The sequence below is a fragment of the Acomys russatus genome, chromosome 10, assembly GCF_903995435.1.
Source record: "Acomys russatus chromosome 10, mAcoRus1.1, whole genome shotgun sequence".
NCBI classification, from domain to species: Eukaryota; Metazoa; Chordata; class Mammalia; order Rodentia; family Muridae; genus Acomys; species Acomys russatus.
This window is the reverse complement of record NC_067146.1, coordinates 57754026-57770615: the sequence shown is the minus strand read 5'-3', so window position 1 is coordinate 57770615 and position 16590 is coordinate 57754026. Positions and strand designations below refer to the sequence as shown.

Sequence of the window (16590 nt, the reverse complement as noted above, 5' to 3'; positions counted from 1 at the left end):
TAAGCTCCAAGTTTCTGTAATTTGCACCTCAGCCCCAGATAACGTAATAATGTAGCTTACAGATGTCCAGAGCAATGTACCATCTTAGATTTGAATATCAAATATGACCCATTTGAAAAATTTTATCTACATGTTGCAAACAAAATCTAACCCATGAGGTATTTTTAAAAAAATATTACTTCATACTGTGATGCATGACTTTAATCCCAGCCCTTAGGAGGAAGAGGCAGACAGATGTCTGAGTTGGAGGCTAGCCTGGTCTACATATTGAGTTCTAGGACAGCCAGGGCTACACAGAGAAACCGTGTCTCAAAAGGGCAATTACTTCAACTTGTTGCAGGATATTTGATCCCGATGTGATCCCTGAGATTGTGAACTGTAAAAACCTGTCTTCTGTTTGCTGTGGTTGAGCCCTAACACACACCCCTCTAATCCAAGAGCTGTCTGTACGCAGGATTTAATAAAGTTAATCCTAGGCCAAGAGGTGGAGCAAGAAACCAGCGGATGGGGATTAAAGACTAGGAGAGACTTGGAGCCGAGGGGTGAGGGGTGTTTAAGACAGCGTGTAGAAGCAGAAGAGGGCTTTCTTTAGCTCTTGGGCTTGGGATTTAAGCTTGAGACCTTTAGCTCATAGCTCTCTGCTCTCTAGCTCTTGACTTCCTCAGCTCGTGACCTTTGGCTTTTGGGCTTTGAGCTAGCAAGCCTTTGGCCTTGGTTTGTTTTGTTTTGTTTTGTTTCCTTTTTCTCCTGGGCTGTCAGCTGAGTGAGTTAGTGAGCCATTTGGGCCCTTTTCCATCCAGATGTGAGCTGAGTAGGAAGGTCAGCTGGGTGCTTTCTCTGCCTTTCTGAGCTAGCAGGTTTTTTGTTTGTTTGTTTGTTTGTTTGTTTGTTTTGTTTTGTTTTTTTCACTACAGCATCTGGCTCCTGAGTCTTTATTGGTAAATAGAATGATCTGGGATTTTCACTTAAAACAACATCAATTACAGTAAAGAGAGCAAAGAGGATCTCTGGTCCACAGTCATGCAGATCTTGACTGTGGGCTTTAGTCAGAAAATGAGGTATTTAATTACCACTTGCTATATGGATCCATTTTTAAATATTGTCTTACATGGAGAAATGCAATTATCAGAAGACAGGAAGAGTATTATTCAAACTATATGCAGGGTGTAATATTCTCATATTGGATATCAGGCCTCTCTGGGGCCTTGGATGTCATCAGCACAGCGCTGTCAAGTGTCATCAGTTACCAAAAGTCTTCTAAAAGGCTGGGTGTGGTGGCTCAAACCTTTAATTCCAGCACTCAGGAGGCAGAGGCTAGGGAGTTCCAGGCTAGACAGAACTACACAGGGAGACCCTATCTCAAAACAAACCAACAAAACCCCTATTACGAACTCAAAGGGTGCAGGCCAATCACAAGGCTGCTTTTCATATACACATATGGTCTTTACAAATAAACCATTTAGATGTTCATATCAATATTATAGAAATTTCAGCTTGGTGCGACAGTGCACATTTTTAGTCCCAGGACTTGGGAAGCAGAAGCAAGCAGACCTCTGTGAGTTCAAGGCCATCCAGGTCTACATAGTGAGTTCCAAGCCATGTAGGCCTACATAGTAAGAATTTGTTTCATAAAACAAAACTCTAGATTTTAGATAATAAGCAACAATAAGCAATTTGTTATATGCCAGTAATTTTTTTCTTTGATTCAAATTTACACCAAGTATGGTATCAGAGCCCCAGACCTTAGTAGGCCACTAGACCTTAGCACAACTGACTCCATGATGGAAGTACCATCAGGCTGTATAAAACTCAGCATGTAGACAGCACCACCTGTTTAAACTAAAACAAAGGCTGAATCCATCAAAGTCCATATACCTCTGGGAAAGTCTCAAAATGTACTAACTTTGCTTTTTGGTTTCTGAAGTTCAGCTTCTGGGCAACTGTTCTTGTTAACTGAAGTATGTCAACCCAGGTCAAGCTGCTATTGTTTGTTTGTTTTGTTTTGTGCTTAAAAGCTCACACTGAGAAATGCTCAGGGCTACAGTAGGATCCCAAACCCCCAGTGCAGTAGCTGGCCACTAATGAAGAGTTTCTATTGGCTTAAACCCAGGTTTGAACAGTCTTCTCCAGTGGACACCTCACTATGGTATGCAAAGTTCTACATGATGCCACTAAGAAGTGCTTAAAGAAACAAAACAGGATTCTGGTGAATTCCAAGGCTTTGGGGCTATTGGGAAGTGTCTGCTAGGCTCAGCAGGGCAGTTGCACAGTTGAGGTCACGGCAGTTGAGAGAGCATGCCAAACCAGACGAGGTTCCACTGTGGATAGGGGAGGTAGTATGGAGTCTCACCTCTTGCTAAGGAGCTATTGGCAATTGATACCTCCCAGGAGAGGGAGAATTGGTTCTTTTTAAGGGTATGTGGTTCCTGGCGGGGGTTGACCACTCTCCAGTGAAGGCCACGCATCCTAGCATATATGAGCAGCACACACTGTACTTGATTTTTTTTAAACAAACAAATAAAAGGACATAGGTGTGGGTTAATTATGAATATGGTTGGAGTTGGGGGAGGGAGTGAATATGATTAAAATATATTGCACAGAACACTTAAAGAACTAATAAAATTGAGGAAAATTGTTAACATGACAGAGAGATTATGTAAGAAATTCTGTTTCAATCAAATATTTGTTTATATTTCAGTGATACCGACTTCTCAATAACTGTCAAAAGGAAAGAAAATACATTAGATTAAAACCTGAACTTGCTAATGCTGCCTCTAGCCCTGGTACGACAGGGTAACATCAAAGGCTTGAAGAAGTGCAGTGTAACATTTGGAGGAAAGAGAATTGTTGGATTATTTTTGATTTAAGATATTGTTTTCAGAAATTCTGTCAAGCCTTTTAGTTTCAAGGTTATAGATTACAATTTTCAAAGAACCAAAGGTATCAGTGAAATGAGACTAATTACTGGGTGCAGCTTTGGGGAGTTACGGAAACGGTAAGAGCAATGAGAGCTAATTTAAGCAGTCAGTAGCAAGGCCAACCATGGCTTGACTGGTGGCAGACAGAGGCAGGACGGGCCTCATGTTAAACTTCCTACCATCATAAAACTTACCTTCCTGGGCGGCTTCTGTACGGCATGCACTGAAAGAGTCTGCTCCAAGGAAGACTCGCCTCTTCCTGTCCCCCTTCTCTGATTCCTCCCCTCTTTTTTTTTCCCTTCTGGATGCCTACCTTCCTCTGGTGTTCGTGTTTTCAGGGACTCACTCCAATCACCCCAGCTTCCTTTAGAGAGATGTAGCTTAGAGGAAATCTGAAATTCATATTCTGTAAATGGCCTCAGATCTTGCAGGCCGTATCTTCCTTTGGCATTGGTAGCATTAACCTTGAAACAGAAGAGATTTGCTTCACTGAGATACAATGTTTCTGTATTCTTTCTTATGGAGTGTATTGTATGTTGTGACAGTTCACTGCAGTATACAATGGCCAAGGCAAGGAGACAAGGCTCCCCTCCCCATAAAACAGTGATCATCGAGACTGGAGGGATGGCTCGGTAGTTAAGACCACTGGCTACTGTTACAGAGAACCTGGGCTCAGGCTCCAGGACTCACTCCCAACTGTCTACAACTCCAGTTTCAGAGGATCTGACCAGATGCCCTTTTCTGGCCTCTGTAGGCACCAAGCATGCATGTGGTACACAGCAATAAATCGGGCAAAACAACCATACATGTTAAAAAAAAAAGTGACACAACTGAAAATAGCAAACATTTTTATGGAATTTCACAATCTTCTCTGCTCTAAAGTACGTCATAGTTTACTTCAGCTGTTTAGGTGTTACTGTGCTAAGGGTGAATCTGACGTCACCCCTCCACGCAATCTCTTTCTTCTTCCCTACTCTCCACAGCCTCTAGTGACAAATCCATGTTCTTACTCAGTAAGGCAACCCTATAGAACAGAATGAAATAGCGGAACAGCAAGGTCTTTAAAGTACCTATTGGTAGCAAGTGGATATGAAGAGGAAGTAGGTTGCTGGTTCTGTGTGTTTTCTTAGTTCCACATAGGCCCTTGGGTATATACTCTAATATTTCTTTCTGATATTTTTTTTGGTGGGGGTTGGTTTGTTTTTGAGACAGAGTTTCTTTGTGTAGCCTTGGGTATCCTGGAACTCACTCATTAGACCAGGCTGGCCTCAAACTCACAATAATCTGCCTGCCTCTGTCTCCCAAGTGCTGGGATTAAAGGCGCATGCAACCGTGTCCAGCTTGATATGTTTTTAATGTTAAAAAAAAAAAAAACAGTGAAGAAGGGGTTAGAAAGATAAGGAGAAACAAATTATTTATTGAAAATAGATTATGAGAGCCTGTAGCCTAAACGCTTCAGACTCAGGGCTTGTGAAATGGCTCAGCAGGTCAAGGTGATTGCTGTGCAAGCTGTGTGTCCTAAATTCTATTCCCAGAACTCACAGTGGGAGCAGAGAACTGACTCCCAAAGGTTGTCCTCTGACCTCCATATATGCATGCATGAACTCATGCACACACGTACAGGAACAAGAACAAGATAAAATTTAAGGGTCCCAAAGTAGCACAGTGGAAAAATGTCTGCCTGGCACAGACAAGGCCTTGGGTTCGATCTCTAGCTGCCTCAGCCAACCAACCTAACCTGCTGTTTAACAATTTACTTTAAGGAGGTCATGAGGAGGATAAAGGGACATGGTGACAAATCTGACAACTTGATTTTGATCATCAAGATCTCCATGATGGAAGGAAGGGAACCAACTCCTGTCAGTTGTCCTTTGACCTCTACATGCCTCCCACCCCTCTCTCCATGCCCCACAACCCACAAATAAATAAAGACGTAAACAGAAGTAAAAAATTCAAAATCATGGATCAAGATATTTCTTGCATGTTTGTGTATATACATGTTCATGTGTGTGCATGTTTATATGGGGGCACACACATGTCTGTAAATGTGCATGTAGAGACCAGAGAACAACGTTAAGTGTCTTCCTCAATTGCTATCCACCGTTTTTGTTTTTTGTTTTTAAGTTTCTCACTGAACCTGCCTCTTGCTGATTGGCTGGGCTACATCCTCCTGTCTTTGTCCTTCAGTGCTGGGATCACAGGCATAGGCTGCCATGTCCCACTTAGAGTTGCTGAGGATTCAAAATCAGGCCCTCATGCTTGCTCATCAAACCCTTTACCCACAGGCCCATCTCTCCTATGCCAATACTTCTTAATAAGCAGAGAGATGGCTCAGTGATTAGTGGCACATTCTGTTTTTGCAGAGGACCCGGTTTTGGTTCCCAGAATCCATATGGTGGCTCAGAACAATTTGCAACTCCAGCCCAAGGGGATCTGATGCCTTCTACTGGGCGCTGGGGACCTGAGGCGCAATCACATTCAGGGAAATACCTGTACACATAAATTTTCTAAAGAGTAGAAAGAGATACATAGGACCTTCCTGATAGCGTTCTAATCACGTGCTTCCAGGTGAAAGTCATTAAACTCCTTATTTGGTTGCCATGCCGATGCTGTGCAGCAGCACCAAGGGCCCTGACTCATTCTCTCCCATCCTCTAAAGACCATTACCATCTTCCAGGACTCGCTGTTGAGAGGCCGGTATCTTAGTCGATTCAGCACCACTTGCCCCTCGTCTTTCCACTGCAGTGTACATCTGCTCCCAGAAGCATTTAGAAAGTCGATTCTGATGTCCCACGGAGGAAGAGGCCTCACTAGGAACCAAGACAACCCAAAATGTGCAATTAGAGACGGCTTAAGTACCGACACGAGCTACTTAAAATGTTGGTTTTGCTTCTCAGGCATTGAAATCATTGTCCTTAACCCAACCTCATCTTTACCAAAAAGCAGATATGCTGACTGTACTTGATAGATTTAAAGAAAACCAATATGTCAATGGACTGTGAGGGCAGAGGCAGCTGGTAGTGACCACTTCAGGAGACAAAAATATTAGGGAAATTCAAAGCAAATCAAAAATACTGGAAAACCAGAGACAGAATAAAGGGAGAGGTGACAGTGTAGACATGAACAGTTTTTAAAGAGACAGAATATGGATGAGGAGAAAGTGGAGAGCAAATGCATATGTAAATATCAAAGAAATACCATAGGAAGAGGATGAGAGAGACATGAGTGGGTAGGAGCTGCAGGCAGGACGGACACTCAGTCCCACACGGATGGTTCCAGGTCCATCTGGATGGCTGCAAACTAGGATGCTTGAGTTTGGCTTTTAATTTAGCTGGAGCAGTTCTATTGTTTACACATGTGCTGGGACTGGCTAGTCACAGTTTCCAGGGATGAGGGGTAGACACAAGCATTGTCAGAGCAGACACATTTGTATCTTGGCACACTGTATGCCTAGTGTGTGCAGCCAGTGGGACAACAGGACACCTGTGTGACCTCCTAAACCCTCTTCGGTCAGTGATGTTACTAGAAACTGCCTATTTAACAGGGAGAAATCAGGAACTCCTTTTCTCTAAGGGAATGAGGTCAAAGGTCCCGTTCTTTAACCAGTTCACGTGCATCAAAATAGCCTCAAACGTTGTCTTTGCTTATTACCTCCCATCAGTCCTATCTTCTTTAAAGCAATGCCACACAAAAGATTTTGAGTGTGTTTTAAAAATAATTTTCATGTACAAGTAAACGACACCTGAAAAACTGCAATAAAATTTACCTATGTCCAAAAATGTGACTGGAAATGGAAGTGAAGACGCGTTTCCGAGGTCATTGGTGGCAGTGACACTGGCTGTGTACTTGGCTTCAGCTAGTTCGGGGCTTAGATTGGATCGAAGACTCAAACGATTACAATTCCGACAACTGTTTTGTTCCTGAAGGGTCACATTGTTTGGTCCAGTTAACCTGCAACCCAAACACAACTGTGTTTAAGGATGTACTTTAAATCTGCTTCCTGCAATCATTACAAAATCACAAAGTGTTTTAGCATTGACAATTCCAGACAGACATTTTAAAGCTGGCTTTATTATCAGGGGACATACTGTGCAGATACTTGAGTCCTGATCTTATGGATAGGACCATGTCTCCTCCTCACTCTTTTTTGGGTACAACTGAAATCTTTCAAAATGAATGTTCGTATAGAAGGATATTTTGCTTACTGTTCAATTTCTCAAACAACTATGGTTGTTATCTTGGCTCCTCATCACAGTTATAACCTTTATTCAAAGGATCTGTGAGCATCAGACCTCTATTGAATGGACGTATGGTGTGAGCTCACAGGATGGAGGTAGCAAGACTCCAAGCCTGGTCCCACACTGCCTTTTGTATCTCCCACTCACCTAGGTACAACTGGACCTGTGATGGAATTATGGGATATATTCCAGGAAGGGAGTCTCCCCAAATCCCCTCTTCTTGTGGACTCTCACATCAACCAACTGTATTTTTAAAAGCAATTTGGCCAAGTGTAGTGGTACATGCCTCCCAGCACTATGGGAGGTTGATGCAGGTGGATCTTGGTGAGTTCCAGGCCAGCCTGGTCTACAGAGTGAGTCCAGGATAGCCAGGGCTACACAGAGAAGCCCTGTCTCAGAAAACAAAACAAATCAAAAGAAGTAATTTCTCCAAGGAAGAGTCCGTTTATATATCATGATGCCCCACAAAAGAGATGGGGTTTTACACAACCAGCTTAGCCTGATTTCAGGAAAACCATCTTAACCAAGGCCTTGGAGTACCTAAAGAAAACTCTGCATAAGAATGTGGGACCAAGGTATCAGGCCTCACAGTTCAAATGACTGAGGCAATTCTCCCTGATGGAGAGTGGGAACAGTATTTAAATTCTAGGTGAGAGGGCCCAGGGGTCCCTCTCAAACTAAGGCACCAGCCAAGGACAATACAGGCGGTAAACTTTAAACCCCTACCCAGATCTAACCAATGGGCAGAACATTCTCCACAGTTGAGTGGAGAGTGGGATATGACTTTCTCACGTACTCTAGTGCCTCATATTTGACCATGTCCCCTGGAGGGGGAGACCTGATGGCACTCAGAGGAAGGATAGCTGGTCACCAAGAAGAGACTTTATACCCAATGAGCATATACAGGGGGAGGTAATCCCCCTCAGGAACAGTCATAGGGGAGGAGAATAAGGGGAAAATGGGAGGGAGGGAAGAATGGGAGGATACAAGGGATGGGATAACCATTGAGATGTAACAAGAATAAATTAATTAAAAAAACAAAACAAAACAAAATTCTAGGTGAGCTAGTGAATGCTGCTGCTTCTTGGCAAATAATAAAAGTATTTGACACTGCTAAAAGCCAGGTAAGAGAATACATACAAAACAGCCACATACTCCATTACTCACTGTAAAGTGTAATTGGTTTCTAGATAAGTAGCTCGTCCAGGGTCCCAGGTGCAGGTCACTGTCCCATTTTCTCCTTTCTGGACACATGATAGGTTTCGAGGTGACTCTGGAGCAACTTTAAAAGGGAAGAGCAAGACTGGGTGGTTGAAATATTTTGCAGGTGATACCAAAATCACAGTGTTATTATTTGCCAGTATATTGATAATACTTTCCACATGTCTCACATGTGGATGAAGCCACATTCCGACGTGTTTATATTTGCTCCTAAGGCATAAATTTTATCTAATAACTAAAGCAGTAGTGATGCACATTATCACATCTTGTAGCTGAAAGCCTGTGCCAACTGTCTTACAAACAGTTCTCAGCCGGAGTACGTAAGATTATCTTTCATATTACCAAAAAAGGAATCAAGATTTAGGCAAACTATCTGGCCCAGAGTACAAAACTATGAAGGGCAGAATCAGAGCTCCAACCCAGGTGTGGCTGCCAAGCAATAGTTCTACCTTTTTTCTTTTTTCTTTTTCTGGAAATACAAACATCTATTACTGCAGGTAGACCCACAATGCCAGAGGAATACCAACTCAGGACGGTAATATAGGAGGATTGTGAATTCAAGGACACCCTGAGCTACTTAGTCTGACCAACAAATCTCTAGCAAGGACAACTAAAACAAACAAACAAACAAAAATGTCTTTGTGTTCGTGCACTGGAAATGGGTTTCCAAGACACTCTATCACTTGGAATATAGGAAATACTTCTTATGCATACAGATTTTTACAGATTCCATGGGCCAGGCATAGGCCTAGCTGTCAAAACAAAGGTATACAAGGCCAGGCGTCTGTTTTAAACAATGTATTTTTAAAGTGTGCATGGCTGTTTTGCCTGAATATTTAGGCACTATTTGTATGCCTGGTACCCAAAGAGTACAGAAGATGGTGTTGAATTCCCTGATACTACAATTTCATTTGGTTGTGAACCTCCATTTGGGTGCTGGGAATTGAACCCAGGTCCACTACAAGAATAGAACTAATGGAGGGTTTTGAGAAAATGCTTAGTTTCTCAGCCATCTCATCCTACTACACTACTGAGATTTCCATGCAGACAGATGTGCCTTTCTCAAGATGAAAATGTACACTTCAAATTACTCCCTGTGTCTTCCAAAGCTATTACTGAGGGGAAAAAAAGTTTTTTTCTAGCACCCACCACAGATCTGTGTACAGTATCGTTCATCGTGCGGCTTTGGGCTAGTTAACATCTCAGCATTTAGTTTCATCTATTGACTGGGTATAACAATATATAGTTCTCCTTGTTCTATTTGATAAAATAGTAAATTATTCCTTTTGCTAAAATAATAATCATTTCTTTATATACATTTATGGAGGTCTATATATGTCCAGAATCTCTCAGCAGCTGCCTGGAGGGACCAACCATATCAGCCAGTAGCATAAAAGAGTTTCTATTGGGATAAACTTGAACTAATGGGGATCTAGGTAAATGCTTTTCCCTTTTCCTTGCTGTTGTATTCCCATGTGATTTTCCCAAGAATGCCCTTAAGTGACCAAAAAGTCCGCAGTATTTCCTGCCAGGCCTCTGGCCAGCCTAGTAACATCACCATGCTGGACCATCAAGTACACAGAGTGGTGTTTCAGTCTCTGGACCACATTATGACTGTGCAGTTCATCAGCTGGTGATGACATTTTAGCTTATTTTAAATATACTTAATTTTTTTTTGCACAATAGTGAAATTAATGTTATGTTTCTAGAACCACGTCACTACTAAATGATGCATTGACTGTATTTCCTAACTTCCACTCTCTCAGCTCCCTTCTTGAAGTATTAGCCTATCAGCTTGTCAATGGGCAAATTTCCAGGAAAGGACCCCCAAATGTGGTGGCAGCTTTCTGTTAGCCTCTCTACCATGACAGCCACTCTCCAGGAGTGAGTGGAGATGGAAGAACTCCTTGTGAGGGGAGAGAGGCACTCAGATGAATGCTGCCAGCCTGGGTTGCAAAAGTTGGAAGAGATACTCTTCCGTCTCCTCAGGAGCTTGTAACTGAACCAGTTTCCCCAAACCAAGAGGGTCTAGTGACCTAGCTGCAGAGAGCTAAGGACAGCAAGCAAGCAAATACTCCCAGTGGTTAGAGAAAGAGGAAAGGAAGAGGGAGAGGGAGAGGGAGAGAGAGAGAGAGAGAGAGAGAGAGAGAGAGAGAGAGAGAGAGAGAGAGAGAGAGACAGAGAGACAGAGACAGAGACAGAGACAGAGAGAGACAGAGAGAGACAGAGAGAGAGAAAGAGACAGAGAGAGAGACAGAGAGAGACAGAGAGAGAAGGGCAGGAGGTGGGAAGAGACTGTTGGATGCTGAATAGGATCCTAATTCTGATGATTTCTGGACTTTCCACACTGAGATTCTCATGCTGTTCTTACAATAAAAAACTTAATGCCACTGGAGAACAAAGGAAGCTGTTTGGTGTTTGGGTTTCTAGTTACTTCATCACACACACACACACACACACACACACACACACACACACACACACACACACGGCCGCTTCCTAAGCGTTCAGAAAGGAATGCTCACCACCGACGAAGATCTCCACCCCACACACGGGGGGTTTGTAACCTCTGCTACAGTCCACCTTGCAGACAAATAAAGTCATACCAAGGGAAAGGTTGGTGACTTGAAAAGTGAAGGAGTCGCCATGGTGGAGATGGACTATTTCATCAGACCTTAAGAGGATTAACTGGTTAGAACTGGTATGAGGTGAGCAGATGTGTCTGAGCTTCAGAGAGCAGGAAATATTGGCAGCTGCCCCAAGTGGAATCCTGGGAGAAGGCTGCACAGTCACATTGCCCCGCTTGCATGGATCTGCAGCAAGAAATAAATGCAAAACTCAGTTGGAAGGAAGACATCCATTTTGAGATGGAGAGTTTATTCAGTCCCCACCGCAGGGCAAAATTTATACTCATCAGATTATATAACTACTAATAATGTACATTGCTTTGGCAGCATTGGCCATGCTGCTGAACAGAAGGCAGCCACACTAAAGGGTATTTGAATTAAATATATCCTCTTCTCAAAACACCCATGCTATAGTCATAACCACAAGAAGAAAGTAGCAAGAACGCAGCATTGAAAGAACGTTCTGCAATGCAATTCCAAGATCCCTCATGGTACTTTTCCACATGCAGATTTCACACCAGACCACTTAAAAAGAACTTCCCAGGACAAATCATATGTTTACCATAACCCTTGTGATTTAAAATGCTTATTTTAATAATTATGTTAAGAAAAAAAAAAGAGACAATGTTACAAGACTTTAGGGGCATATCTAGAAATAATATCTTCTCTTAATATCAGTTGTATTAAATATGTATAACATGTAACATCATTTTATAACCAAGATAGAACATTCAAAGGCACAGGTGTGTTTTGAATTGGCATCATGGATGAAAATCAGAAGCCAGGCGTGGTTCTTAATCCCAGCACATGGAAGGCTGAGATCGGGCATCATGAATTAGAAGCCAGTCTAGGGTATGTACCAAAGGGGGAAAACCCCCCAAAAAACAAAGGAAAGGGGGAACATTATAATAATCCATATTTTGATATTTCATCAAGATGTTGGGTCCTGGGTAGTATGGTTAAAGTAAATGAAGTGTATATGTTCTTCTTTTTGGATGACTTATTATGGATTAGTTACCATAGCCAATGCAACCTTGAACTCTCATTTGACTCATGTCTAAAAGCCTTCCATTGACATACTTAGTAAAAAGATACACAAAAACACAGATTCATGCTCAGTTTCTGATGTGATGTGAAATCTTCTTTGAGGACTATTCTATGATGAGTCAATGTACATCAGCAGGAATTGGTAAAGAAGTCATTATTTATATCAAGTAAAAGAAAAACTAAACAAGCCTTTAAAACAAAATGCTCATTCTTATTTTCAAAGCTAAAATGAAATCTATCTTCCTCTCATTGTTCTTCTGTATTTAGTCTTGCTTTCTCTGATTCTTCATTATCATGGTCCAGAAAGCCAAAATCACTCTTACTCAGAAAGTCAGGAAAATGTAGCCTCACATATATGTCTGAATTCACCCGTGAATACCCCTGCTAAAACACACTTTGTCTTTTAAAGTTTATTATTTCTGCATGTGCACATGTACCACAGAACACTTATGGAACTTACAGCGCAGGTTCACAGGGTCAAACTCAAGTGGGTAGGCTTTCATGGCAAGTGCCTTTACCTGCTGAGTCACTTTCCTGGTCCTAAAATGCACTTTAATGTAATATAGGCACCATTATGCTTCATGTTTCTTAGCCAGTTTTTTTAAAAGAGTAAATGCATGCTTATATTTTTATATTCATTACTAAGATAAAAAATACAGAGCCAGACTTATCCATTAAATGGTAAAGGACTACTTACGAAATCCACTTAGACCACTTACCACACTGTGTGATTCATTTGTGCCTGGGAATGTAAACTGTAGCTCCTTCCACGGGCTAGTTTACAGCTGCTCTTACCTATTAAAGCTGTTACTGTAATTGACAACCACATGAGTAAAATAGTAAGTGCCACCAAGCATTCTCCAACAGTGTGTGCCATGGACAGTCAACTCCAGAATGCGACTCGAGTCCTCCTTCTAAAAGAAGACAAATTCATTCATGTAACTGTATTCTGAAAATAGCAGAGCCGCAGCCTTCCAGAACAAGGCAGGCACTATTGTTTCCCCATATTCTTTTTAAAAATTTTTTTCATTAAATATTTTTTTTAATTTTTTACATACACATTTATATTATTACACATATATACAACAAACTACCTACAGCAAGAAGAACCACGAAACAATCAGGAGTTATATAAATGTTACATTCTTAGTGTTTTGGCTATTTGCGTTTGGCAGCCTTGAAGAAAACATCTTTCCTATCTTGGTGAGTCTAAAATTCTGAATGTAAATCAATATCTATCATATCCCATCATTATCAATTTAAAACATCTATTTAGACCTAAAAACATCTTAATCCCTAAACAACTAAGCTTAATAGTAAATCTAAACTATCTGGTCTTCAACCCTATCTGAGACTTGAGAAGGAATACAATTGATTACCTGAGTATACAGGTGGTGCAGGCTAGTGGCTTTCCAAGACGGTAAAACCAGGAAGCTGAAGGATCACAGCCACTTTCTGCCTCCCGTCTCAGTGAACTGCCTTGGGCTGCACAGAGGCTGAGAAGGGGCTGGCTAGCTCATTGTAGTCAAACTGCTGCAACAGCTCCAGTGCGGTGCTGGGGAGCAACGGAAGGCCTAAAGAGCAAGAGAACAGAAGCTTCCGTCTCTGGGGATGACCTGTTTTTCAGTTCATAGACAGTGCTTCTCAGCTTGCTCTCCGTGGTACAAGGAGCAAGGCAGCTGGGGTGCTAATCCCATCTCTGTGCGCCAAGCTCTAAAATAGGAATTTTGAGGGGACATGGACAAAGCAAACTTTAAGGTCATTTAAATTTGGCTTTAAGTACTTTGTGATCACATGAAAATTAGTATTTAACCCACTTATATTCTATCCCACATAAAATGTGTGTGTGTGTGTGTGTGTGTGTGTGTGTGTGTGTGTGTGTGTGTGTGCACGCGCGCGTGTTTTCTCTTAACAGAGGCTGCATCATAACAATCAGAGCTTTTGTTTGGGGGAGAATTTCTCATCTCATTGTAGGTCTGAAGACAGTAGATTAAAAAATGATGTGGTAGCACCAGCACTGCTTTATCTTATCTTGCTTATTTTTGCTACACTGTGATTGGCATCTTAAATGGGTTTTCATTATTGTAGTAAAGAAGTTAACATGTCATATCCTAGAACATTACCCAGTGGTACTAAAAACAACGGAAAGACATCAGCCACAAGAAGGCCAGTTTTGTACTGAATATGGTGGCACAGTGTTGTAAGCCCAGCACTCTGGAGACTCTGGAGTCTCACAGGGTTGAAGCCAGCTTGAGAAAACTCATGTCTTGAAATAACAGCAACAACAGAACATCATTTTGACTTTTGTCTTGGTTAGTTTTATGTCAACTTGACGTGAGCTAGAGTCATCTGAGAAGAAGAATTCTCAGCTGAGAAAAATGCCCCCATAAGATCTGTTTGTGGGTGACTCTATATGGCATTTTCTTGATTAATAGTTGGTACAGGCGCTCCCAGTTCACTCGGAGCAGGGCTGCCTCTGCGCAGGTGGTCCTGAGTGCTACAAGAAAGCAAGCTGAGCAAGCCATGGGGAGCAAGCCAGTGAACAATATTCTTTCATGGCTTTTGCTTCCATTCCTGCCTCCAGGTTCCTGCCATACCTTCTTCCAGTGATGGACTGTGAAGTGCAAGTGTAAGGTGAAATTAACCTTTTCCTCCCCAAATTGCTTTTTAGTTATGGTGTTTAACAAAGCAATAGAAATTTAAAACAAGAGAAAAATTGGTAACAGAAGTGGGGTATTGCTCTGACAGACATGACCGTGTTGTTTTGGGAAGGACTGTGAAAAGACTTTGGAACTTTGGGCTGGAAAAGCCATTGAGTATCTCCAGCTTACTCAAGTCTTGTGGGGACTAAGAAGATAAACCTGGGGACAGTGCAGACTAACATATGAAGTTTCATAGGGAAGCAAAGGCTCTACCCGTGTTGTTTGAATGCCATTTTGAATTAAGAACCATTAAAGTGAAACCTTTGCTTTGTTGGGACAATTGGTATTGGTCAGCTAGGCCTGAAGTGTCAGCTGTGAATTAAAAGAGGCCAACATCATTTAGGTGAAATCTTATGGAAGTATTTTCTCAGGGACAGCATACAGAAGCTGTGGCCCAGAAGGTCAAAGGCTACATCTGATGTTGGTAGCCAGACTTGGTAAAAGGTAAGAGTCACTTGGATAGTACTGGTTTTGAAGGCATGAAGGGGTCTTGGTCAGGCAGGAACCCCTGAAGAGAGACTGGGGAATTCATTAGTGAAGGTATTGACTTACTTGCAATAGAAGCCCTTAGATTGAAGGGGTCATGGAGAGAAATTGAGGCTTGGCCTAATATGGCAGGACCAGAGCCTTTAAAGAGAACCCGGAAGAGGCTGTTGATGAAGGTGCAGCCCAGTTTAAGTGGAGGCCCTAACATTTTGGAGATACTAGCACAAAGGATAACAGGAGCTATCCTTTAGGGTTCTTTAGAGCCTAGAAAACTGTCTCCAAAGTCTGACATAGAGAATTACACTGATGGATTTTGGTTTTGCTTTGATCTGATTATGACAGTGTCCTGACTTATCCCTCTTGGAGTAAGAAAGTATTAACCCTAGTTTTGACTCTACAGGACCCCACAATTAAGAGACTCTGGAGTTTTAGAGAGACTTTGCATATTTTAATGAGGCTTAACTTTTAGGTGTTTGAATTTTTTTAAAGACTGTGAGATTTAAAAAATTTTTATATTGTAATATGAATAATGAGGTAGTGGGGATGAACAAGAAAGGGAAAGTTATGGTTTAATTGTAAGTTGTTTGTTTATGAAATTGATTGGCATCAGTTGTCCTGGTGAGTTTTATGTCAACTTAATGCAGGGTAGAGTCACTTAGAAAGAGAGACTCTCAACTGAGAAAACGCCCCTATAAGACAGCTCCTGTTGGTAAGGACATAGGAAAAGTAAGACACTTACCTACTGCTGATAGGAGTGCAAAGTTGCAGAGCTACAACTCCTCAGGAAGCTAGGAAAAGATACACCTCAACATCCATCTATACCAAAGGACTCTACATCCTGCCACAGAAACAGCTGCTTATCCAAGTGCTACTATTCATAGTAGGCACAAATTGCAACTAGCCTAGATGCCCATCAACTTACTGATAAATGAATAAAACATGTGGTGCATTTACACAACAGAATTATTATTCAACTTAAAAAAATACAACCATAAAGCTCACAGGTAGATGGATAGAGTTAGGAAAGTTCAACCAGAGTGAGGAAACCCAGAGCCCAAAGACAAATATGGTATGGACTCTCTTATAAGAGGATGTTGGCTTTTAAGCCTTCAGGAGGCAACCTACAATCTATGTACTCACAGAGGTTAGGTAACTAGTAAGGACTCCCCAAGAACGAGGAACTAGAATGTATAGTTATGGAGAGACAGAGGGAGAATGGAGCAGGAGGATACGTGAAGAGGAGAGAAGTAAGGGAGGGAATTTGGAGAGGGACAACACTAAGGGCCACTTGATGGGTTATATGGGAACATACTAATGTATAGCTTTCTTTCTTTTTAAAAAAGATTTATTT

The 16590-nt window shown here is 41.8% G+C and overlaps 1 protein-coding gene across 1 annotated transcript in view; it reads right to left on the bottom strand.

Moving 5' to 3' along the window:
- Positions 1 to 12554, bottom strand: part of Il12rb2 (interleukin 12 receptor subunit beta 2) — a 61090-nt gene extending 48536 nt beyond the window's left edge. The window contains exons 1-6 of the mRNA XM_051151492.1: positions 12512 to 12554; positions 10903 to 11190; positions 8324 to 8438; positions 6685 to 6869; positions 5586 to 5728; positions 3232 to 3382 (exon numbers count right to left, since the gene is read on the bottom strand). Coding sequence (XP_051007449.1) covers positions 3232 to 3382; positions 5586 to 5728; positions 6685 to 6869; positions 8324 to 8438; positions 10903 to 11190; positions 12512 to 12554 — 925 coding nt within the window. The remainder of the gene's footprint in view (positions 1 to 3231; positions 3383 to 5585; positions 5729 to 6684; positions 6870 to 8323; positions 8439 to 10902; positions 11191 to 12511) is intronic.
- Between the last annotated feature and the right edge of the window lie 4036 nt (positions 12555 to 16590).